The sequence below is a fragment of the Oncorhynchus mykiss genome, chromosome 19, assembly GCF_057628025.1.
Source record: "Oncorhynchus mykiss isolate SJ-2025 chromosome 19, ASM5762802v1, whole genome shotgun sequence".
In the NCBI taxonomy this organism is placed as follows: domain Eukaryota; kingdom Metazoa; phylum Chordata; class Actinopteri; order Salmoniformes; family Salmonidae; genus Oncorhynchus; species Oncorhynchus mykiss.
The window spans coordinates 13,696,046-13,705,778 of record NC_143040.1 but is presented as its reverse complement, the minus strand read 5'-3'; the positions used below and the strand labels follow the sequence as shown (position 1 = coordinate 13,705,778).

General features: G+C 40.4%; 1 protein-coding gene across 2 annotated transcripts; it reads right to left on the bottom strand.

The window, feature by feature from the left end:
- Positions 1 to 3,128: 3,128 nt before the first annotated feature.
- On the bottom strand, positions 3,129 to 9,348 carry LOC110497275 (uncharacterized). 2 transcript variants are annotated; one of them, XM_090210154.1, is made up of 6 exons: positions 9,070 to 9,348; positions 4,488 to 4,586; positions 4,115 to 4,390; positions 3,854 to 3,978; positions 3,647 to 3,747; positions 3,129 to 3,437 (listed from the first exon to the last, which is right to left on the bottom strand). In XM_090210154.1, exons 1-6 carry the CDS (start codon positions 9,209 to 9,211, stop codon positions 3,290 to 3,292), a joined length of 891 nt encoding a protein of 296 aa, XP_090066280.1. In that variant the 5' UTR covers positions 9,212 to 9,348; the 3' UTR covers positions 3,129 to 3,289. The 2 variants fall into 2 exon arrangements, with proteins under 2 accessions (XP_090066280.1, XP_090066278.1); XM_090210152.1 differs by having other exon boundaries at positions 4,488 to 4,601; positions 9,070 to 9,329.
- Positions 9,349 to 9,733: the final 385 nt, after the last annotated feature.

Below are 9,733 nucleotides of genomic sequence, written 5' to 3'. Positions count from 1 at the left end.
GGGTGGTCAGTGTTATAATAGAGCAGTAGTCTCTTACCTTGGGGTGGTCAGTGTTATAATAGAGCAGTAGTCTCTTACCTTGGGGTGGTCAGTGTTATAATAGAGCAGTAGTCTCTTACCTTGGGGTGGTCAGTGTTATTATAGAGCAGTAGTCTCTTACCTTGGGGTGGTCAGTGTTATTATAGAGCAGTAGTCTCTTACCTTGGGGTGGTCAGTGTTATTATAGAGTAGTAGTCTCTTACATTGAGGTGGTCAGTGTTATTATAGAGTAGTAGTCTCTTACCTTGGGTGGTCAGTGTTATTATAGAGTAGTAGTCTCTTACCTTGGGGTGGTCAGTGTTATTATAGAGCAGTAGTCTCTTACATTGAGGTGGTCATTGTTATTATAAAGCAGTAGTCTCTTACCTTGAGGTGGTCAGTGTTATTATAGAGCAGTAGTCTCTTACCTTGGGTGGTCAATCTTATTATAGCAGTAGTCTCTTACCTTGGGATGGTCAGTGTTATTATAGAGCAGTAGTCTCTTACATTGAGGTGGTCAGTGTTATTATAGAGTAGTAGTCTCTTACCTTGGGGTGGTCAGTGTTATAATAGAGCAGTAGTCTCTTACCTTGGGGTGGTCAGTGTTATTATAGAGCAGTAGTCTCTTACCTTGGGGTGGTCAGTGTTATTATAGAGCAGTAGTCTCTTACATTGAGGTGGTCAGTGTTATTATAGAGCAGTAGTCTCTTACCTTGGGGTGGTCAGTGTTATTATAGAGCAGTAGTCTCTTACATTGAGGTGGTCAGTGTTATTATAGAGTAGTAGTCTCTTACCTTGGGGTGGTCAGTGTTATAATAGAGCAGTAGTCTCTTACCTTGGGGTGGTCAGTGTTATAATAGAGCAGTAGTCTCTTACCTTGGGGTGGTCAGTGTTATAATAGAGCAGTAGTCTCTTACCTTGGGGTGGTCAGTGTTATTATAGAGTAGTAGTCTCTTACCTTGGGGTGGTCAGTGTTATAATAGAGCAGTAGTCTCTTACCTTGGGGTGGTCAGTGTTATTATAGAGCAGTAGTCTCTTACATTGAGGTGGTCAGTGTTATTATAGAGTAGTAGTCTCTTACCTTGGGTGGTCAGTGTTATTATAGAGTAGTAGTCTCTTACCTTGGGGTGGTCAGTGTTATTATAGAGCAGTAGTCTCTTACATTGAGGTGGTCAGTGTTATTATAAAGCAGTAGTCTCTTACCTTGGGGTGGTCAGTGTTATTATAGAGCAGTAGTCTCTTACCTTGGGGTGGTCAGTGTTATTATAGAGCAGTAGTCTCTTACCTTGGGGTGGTCAGTGTTATTACAGCAGTAGTCTCTTACCTTGGGGTGGTCAGTGTTATTATAGAGCAGTAGTCTCTTACCTTTTTAGTATGTTATGTGAATGTGTGTGTGTTACCAGGGTGCTGGTCTCCTGGTCTATTATTAGGAGCAGTGTCTGCTGTCTCTTCTCTCTTGGTGCTGGTCTCCTGGTCCATTATTAGGAGCAGTGTCTGCTGTCTCTTCTCTCTTGGTGCTGGTCTCCTGGTCCATCATTAGGAGCAGTGTCCTCTGTCTCTTCTCTCTTGGTGCTGGTCTCCTGGTCCATTATTAGGTGCAGTGTCTGCTGTCTCTTCTCTCTTTGTGCTGGTGTCCTGGTCCATCATTAGGAGCAGTGTCTGCTGTCTCTTCTCTCTTGGTGCTGGTCTCCTGGTCCATTATTAGGAGCAGTGTCTGCTGTCTCTTCTCTCTTGGTGCTGGTCTCCTGGTCCATCATTAGGAGCAGTGTCTACTGTCTCTTCTCTCTTGGTGCTGGTCTCCTGGTCCATCATTAGGAGCAGTGTCTGCTGTCTCTTCTCTCTTGGTGCTGGTCTCCTGGTCCATCATTAGGAGCAGTGTCTGCTGTCTCTTCTCTCTTGGTGCTGGTCTCATCGTCTCTCAGGGTGTCTGCACTGACGTAGATATATTAACAATCCTCTCCTTCATCTCACTTCTGTCCAAGTTGACATTCTTGTTCATATCTGGCTCAGGATAGATGACCTTTGACAACTTTAACAATGCCTGGGTCTTTCTTTCTATGTAGGTCTACTATACATTAAGTCTCTGCTTCTGGAATGTGCTCCTGAGTGGTGCTGCGGTCTAGGGCACTGCATGTAAGTGCTGGAGGTGTCCCTACTGACCCTGGTTCAAATCCAGGCTGTATCACAACACTCTGTAATTGGGAGTCCCATAGGGTGGTGCACAATTGTCCCAGTGTCGTCCCGGTTAGGATTTGGCTGAGGTAGGCGGTCATTGTAAATAAGAATTTGTTCTTAATTGACTGGCCTAGTTAACAAAATAAAACATAGAATTATGTTACATTAAGTCTCTGCTTCTAGTTATATATGTCATCTGTGTGTCTCTGTCTGTATGACTGCTGTAGGTGTTAACTCAACAAAATGACACGGGTAGTTGTGACTATGCTAATATAACACGTTTGCATACTTGTGTGTGTACTTGTGTGCATGAGAGAGATTGTTACAATGGTTATTGTTAAACTATTTTCTGCAGCACAATATAAACCATTTCATGTCTCTACATGTTCATCTTGTCCAGAGTATTTCTCAACACAGTCCTCCTGCCCAGGGAATGGGACTTGCTATTTGTGATGATGGACAGGACACTATCATACCAGGAAGATATAGATCATAGAGGGGAAGTGGAGAACAAAGACTAGATGTTAACATATATTAAATATCATATGTAACAGTCCCAAGATAATTCAGAGAGTTTCCAGAACTCCTCCTTCCTTTCACCTTTCTGCTGATTTGGACCCTCTGTTTACTCCCAAATATACATCAACATGTTCAGGAGGTCCAGAACTACAAACATGGGTCATTATAATGTCCATACAATAGATTTGAGACTACAAACTGCTCCAAGTGGATATTGAGGATGGGTAGTCTTCACCAGTGAGGATGAGATGACAACAGAAACGGACGCAGCTCTGTTCTCTCTAAATGAACCTGATTGGTCGAGGAGTTCGTTGAACCACTGAAAATAACAACTTAACTCCCCTCTTTTGTGACCCATATTGCAGATTCTGATGTACTATCTTCATGTTGACTCTGGTAAACAGGAAGCTACAATGTCAGGAAACAAGTAGGACTTTTATTAATATACTAATACAAATAAATACAACATTTGTGTGCCTGAGTTTGAGACAAAGAGAGAGAGAGAGACAGAGACAGAGGAGGAAGTTCTGTGCACTGAAGGCTACTGTATGTGTTACAGCATGTTGTCATGGTGATGTTAAACCACTTTCTCACAAATCCAGTTGAGTTTGCTGTCACATGACATGTCATTCCATGCCTTTAGAGGACTCTGGTCTTTGTGTATCTCAGCACAGTCCTCGTCCCCATTAGGGCCTGCATTATCAGGCTGTTTGGAATACCAGTACCTACAGGGTTAAAAACCGTCAGATATCATGGTTAATACCAGTACCTACATGGTTAAAAACAGTCAGACATCACAGTTACAACATCATAATACTAAATAATATGTTGACATCTTATAGTTAACTGCGTTGACTGCTATCATCAATATCAGTAACCTGCATAGAAACATGTTGAATGGAGCCTTATTAATAGATTAGTTATCATCTCTCACCTTGTGGTCAGTGGGGTGCCGTCCACCCATTTCCAGGTCCCCTCCTTAACAGAGTCAGTCAGACCAATCCAGACTCTCTTCTTGAGGTTGAAGAGAAATGTCTGTTGTTGAGAAAGATAAATTAGCAGATGTATATGTTTGATCATATCTACCCGCTGCACACCCATTCCCTCTCCCATTTCCTCTCCCATTCCCTCTCCCTCTCACCTGTTCCTTATCACTGTTTATCATCACCAGGTCTGCTCCTCTCTCCAGACAGTCCTTTCTGCTCTCCTTCCAGGTTTTAGACTCAGTAGACAGGAAGTACCAACTGGATTCAAACTTCTGCCAGCCTTCAGGACAGGTTTGAATGTATTGATGACATACGCATTTCCTTCAATTTATCACACTGGACACTTATTGAAAGAACACAGACTGATGATAAGTTGTGTGGTATTAATGATAATTTATTACTGTAGGTTTACTCACTGAGATTGGTAAGCCTCCCGCTAAGAAAATTTCTCTCAGTCTGTAGCTTGTCTCTCTCTTTAGTCATGGTGTTGTAACTGGTCTGTAGCTGGTCTCTCTCTTTAGTTAGGGTGCTGTAACTGGTCTGTATCTGGTCTCTCTCTTTAGTCAGGGTGTTGTAACTGGTCTGTATCTGGTCTCTCTCTTTAGTCAGGTTGTTGTTGCTGGTCTGTAGCTGTTCTATCGCTGCAGATGAGTTGGTCTTATAGGCTAAGAAGCTCTTAGAGACCCCACCATCTGTTATAACAACAACAAAGTGTATCAATTAAATAGATAATCTGGTGAATTGTAGGTGAATGCTGGTGAATTGTAGGAATTATAACTTCAGACTTACAGTAGACAGACAGGCCTATGATCCCAGCCAGTAGAACACACAGCAGCCCCAGACACACTGCAGCAACTCTGAAGGATCTCTTCCCTGAGCTATCAGGCTCTGTGGACACAGGTACTGTACATAGCATCAATTAGACACAATAACACTTTTAAAGTGATGTTTTCTCACCCCATCTCTCTTCCTGTTGAGGGGGACTTGTGGTTGTTAAAGATACAACTTCTCACATTAACAGGAAATATAGTGGCCAGTTACAGTTAACCTCTAGCCTTGCTAACGGTATCCAGCTGGCTAATAGTAGTAGAATTCATATGTTTAAGACATTCGTAACATATACAAATTGTAATTCGTAACACGTCATAAAAAATGTAAATCGTAACATCATAGAAATATTAATTTGTAACATACAAAATGGATCATGGTGTCACATCCTGACCTTAGAGAACCTTTTACTGTCTCTATTTGGTTTGGTCAGGGTGTGATTAGGGGTGGGCATTCCATGTTTTTGTTTTGTATTTCTATGTTTTGGCCGGGTATGGTTCTCAATCAGGGACATCTGTCTATCGTTGTCTCTGATTGGGAACCATACTTAAATAGCCCTTTTCCCTCCTTTCCTTGTGGGAAGTTAACTTTGTTTGTGGCACATAGCTTCACGGTTGTTTTGTATTGATTATTGTTTTTGTCGGCGTCATCCTAAATAAAAGGAATATGTACGATCACCATGCTGCGCTTTGGTCCTCTTCATTCCACGGCCGTGACACATGGACATCCACAAATTGATACATTTCATATGAAACATATTACACTAAATGGAGAGACTCGGATTTACGTGCATAATAATAAAAAATGCAATGAGACCAGATGGAAATACACAGTGGAGATTTGCATTGGACTTTTTGAACATGAAAAGTAATGTTTCAGCAGTTAGTAAACATCCTAAAATACAGAGCCTCGAACATTTCAGAACATTTAACCTCTAGTCTTAAAGGAACAATGTTTCATTTATGAGATGTAGCATTTATGTATCCTTTTCCGCAAGTATATCAATTCCAAAGCTTTCCCTTGTGAAGTAAGACCTATATTTGGAAGACACATTGTATTCTGTTTTTGAATATGTAATAATCTGTTTGTTACAGTTTATTTTACTCAGTTGACTTTTGAAGTCTTGGAGCATGGGGCATCGGCCAACCGCATCACATTAACATAGGCACAATTGTTTATGCGGCAAGTGGAAGGATAAGAACCATTAGTTTAAACTTCCATGTGTGTCTCTATGACTGTGGTGTATTTACCAGTGTTCTGAGATTCAGGTTGTTTATCTGTGCTCCTGTTCACAGTATCCTGTTCACAGCTCTTCCTGTCCACATTAGCATAAATATCCTCCATATAAAGGCTAATTCTAATTGACCCCTTAAAATATACTTTGGTACTTTATGGATCTACACACAGTACAATTAACAGTATATTCTGTGATATACTGTATCCTGTTAAACAGCTGCTTTACTTTAACAGTCTGCTGTGTCTGAAAACGTACAGTGTTGTAGGTGTAGGGAGGACTTCACACCTGAGACCGTACAGTGGTTTGAGAAGACAACAACCTCCAGAAAGAGACACAACAGCAGATAGACACCATGATGAGTGTGTGGGTATGTAGCAGACAGGTCCACTGGTGCTTGGTGCATTGTGTTGCCGTTGGTAACCTACACGTTGTCCCTTGAACAGTGAAGGTTGTGAGTCATTCTCACCTGCTATTAGCATTGATTTTGTGTGAGTGAGTTTCCTCTAAGTAATGTTCTGCCATCTGTGTGGGTCCAGGTAACACTGTTTAATGTATTTAATCACATTTAATCAGGAAGCTGGTAGACCTTGTTAAAACTTCTTATTGCTGCAGGGGCAGTATTGAGTAGCTTGGATGAAAAGGTGCCCAGAGGTGCCCAGAGTGAACTGCCAGCTCCTCAGTCCCAGTTGCTAATATATGCATATTATTATTAGTTTTGGATAAAAAAAACCCAGGAACAAAATCCAACCAGAAAGTGGCAAATCTAAGGTTTGTAGGTTTTCAACTCATCACCTATTGAATACACAGTGAGATATGGGTCAGTTTGCACTTCCTACGGCTTCCACTCGATGTCAACAGTCTGTAGAACCTTGTCTGATGCTTCTACTGTGAAGTGGGGCCGAAGGAGACTGGAATGAGTAAGGTCTATCATGAGCTGACCATGCTCTGACCATGCGCGTTCACATGAGAGGGAGCTCTGTTACATTGCACTTCTGAAGACAATGGAATTCTCTGGTTGGAACATTATTGAAGATTTATGTTAAAAACGTCATAAAGATTGATTCAATACATTGTTTGACATGTTTCTACTGACCGTTACGGAACTTTTTGACATTTTGTCTGCTTTAGTGAACGCGCTTCCTGACTTTGGTTTTGTTTACCAAACACGCTAACAAAAATAGCTATTTGGACGTAACGAACAAAACGAACACTTCTTGTGGAAGTGGGAGTCCTGGGAGTGCATTCCGACGAAGATCAGCAAAGGTAAGTGAAGATTTATAATGCTATTTATGAGTTTTGTTGACTGCACAATTTGACAGGTAACTGTATGGCTTCCTTTTGTGGCTGAACACTGTTCTCAGATTATTGAATATTGTGCTTTTGCCGTAAAGCTTTTTGAAATCTGACACAGCGGTTGCATTAAGAAGAAGTGTATCTTTAATTCTATGTAAAACATGTATCTTTCATCAAAGTTTATGATGAGTATTTCTGTTATTTGATGTGGCTCTCAGCAATTTCTCCGGATATTTTGGAGGCGTTTCTGAATATAGCGCCAATGTAAACTGAGGTTTATGGATATAAATATGAACTTTATCGAACAAAACATGTAAGTATTGTTTAACATGAAATCCTATGAGTGTCATCTGATGAAGATCATCAAAGGTTAGTGATTAATTTTATCTCTATTTCTGCTTTTTGTGACTCCTGTCGTTGGTTGGAAAAATGGCTGTGTTTTTCTGTGATTTTGCGGTGACCTAACATGGTGCTTGGTGGTGCTTTCGTTGTAAAGCCTTTTTGAAATCGGACACTGTGGTGGGATTAACAAGAAGTGTATCTTTAAAATGGTGTGAAATACTTGGATGCTTGAGGAATTTTAATTATGAGATTTCTGTTGTTTGAATTTGGCGCCCTGCACTTTCACTGGCTGTTGTCATATTGATCCCGTTAACGGGATTGCAGCCATAAGAAGTTTTAAAGAACATTGTTCCTTAATTTATTAATCTGTGCTTTGTTATTCTTATTATTAAAGTGATGAGCATAGGTGGGGTGGCAGCGTAGCCTAGTGGTTAGAGCATTGGATTAGTAACCGGAAAGGTTGCAAGATCAAATCCCTGAGCCGACAAGGTACAAAATCTGTCGTTCTGCCCCTGAACAAGGCAGTTACACCATAATTGAAAATAAGAATGTGTTCTTAACTGACTTGCCTAGTTAAATAAAGGTTAAATAAAATTTTAAAAATAGGTTAATAAGTGGGCCCACTTTTTTGGGGAAAATCACATGACATTTTTCCAATAAAACTAATGAAGAATAATTTTAGAGATTACAGTATGTCTACATACTCTCCTCTAAATCTAAAAAGAACGATTATTTGTCTTATTTTTTCTCTCTTCCTCATTCTATTAATCTTCTTCTTCCTTCTCTGTCTCTGACACTAAGGCTCTATCTCAATTAATATCTCTTCTCCACCTATCTCCTCACCTGCTCATATCTACTCCTATGGTCTCCTCTCCTCCTATTTCCTCTCCTCCGTATCACTGTATCCAACGATCAGCATAGTAATTACTACCAGATAGCTAATGTTAGTAGAATTCATATGGTTAGGACATACGTAACATATTGTATGTTTTTGCAAATTTGTAACATATCATACACATTATCATTTGTAACATATCATACAACATGGTTGATGGGCATCCACAAATTGATACATACCATATGAAAGGTAATATATCATATTAAAATGGAGTATCTCTGATTTACGTACAGAATAATACTAAATGTTTTGAGACTAGGTTGGAAATACACAGTGGCGAGTTACAGGACATACTGAAGGACTTTATCAGCATAGTAATTACTAGACTACCAGAAAAACAACGAGAGAGAGAGTTTCCAATCACGTTCCTAAAAGTGTATGTTTTGACTCATGGATGTCATTCCATGAGAACTGTAGATGCATTATAGAAGCCACGTACTATTTGCATTTGAAAATGTAATGGAAAGAGAGAGAGAAATGTTGATAATGGTATGCTCATCTTAGAGAGTGTCTTTAAGCTGTAAAAACATAGGACTATGTCTATATTTGAGGAGGATATTTGTATTACAGTGTCTGACTGTCTGGATTTCTGTGTTGTTTAGGTACTGGCAATCTCACCTGTTTAGTGTGTGTAATGTGTGTAATGTGTGTAGTGTGTAGTGTGTAGTGTGTAGTGTGTAGTGTGTAGTGTGTGTGTGTGTGTGTGTGTGTGTGTGTGTGTGTGTGTGTGTGTGTGTGTGTGTGTGTGTGTGTGTGTGTTCATGCCATCTTACCTGAAGCAACAACTCCATCTCTTGGACTGGGCTTGAAGGCTCTTACGTTGGCATATATTTGGCCATCAATGTCTGTGTTCTTCATGGTATCAGGCTCATCGTCTTCAAATCCGTCTGGGATTTCATAGACTCCCTCTGACATCTTAACACACTTGTGATCAAATACAGTAACTTCTACTTCTAACCTGAACTCTAATATACATCTATAGCTGTGTCGTCTTCCTGCACTGTCCTGCGTCTGTGTGATTTATGGTAGTGAAACTCTTTATCAGTCTACCACAGTGGATGATAAATTGTGAAATCGACACAACACTGGCCAACACGTGACTTGCACCAACCTTAGTTTGATAATAAACTACACTGTATGACTATATATTGTGCTATATGGTGTATGTGTGAATTCAAAGGATCACAATTTTGGATCTGCTGAAGTAAATTGGGTTCCTGTTAATTGACATATACACTGTACACTACATATATCCTAACTGAGTTTACAGCACTCATAGCCTTCAAATGGAGACCACATTATGGCTCTCACTCTGTGACCAGTGTTGTAGGGGGAAGTTGCCCCTAGACGCTGATTTTAGGTCTGTTTAAAATTTCCACCACAAATGGTTAAGATTGGGGGTGGGAAACCTGATCCTAGATCTGTACCTAGGGGAAA

What these genes read in the sequence shown, in the direction of transcription:
- LOC110497275 (XM_090210152.1), bottom strand. Translation starts at nt 9,211, where the DNA reads ATGTCAGAGGGAGTCTATGAAATCCCAGACGGATTTGAAGACGATGAG. An exon ending in CATAGGCCTGTCTGTCTACT is followed by an intron (nt 4,391 to 4,487) that starts GTAAGTCTGAAG and finishes TTGTTATAACAG; the next exon opens with ATGGTGGGGTCTCTAAGAGC. An exon ending in GGCACCCCACTGACCACAAG is followed by an intron (nt 3,438 to 3,646) that starts GTGAGAGATGAT and finishes TTAACCCTGTAG; the next exon opens with GTACTGGTATTCCAAACAGC.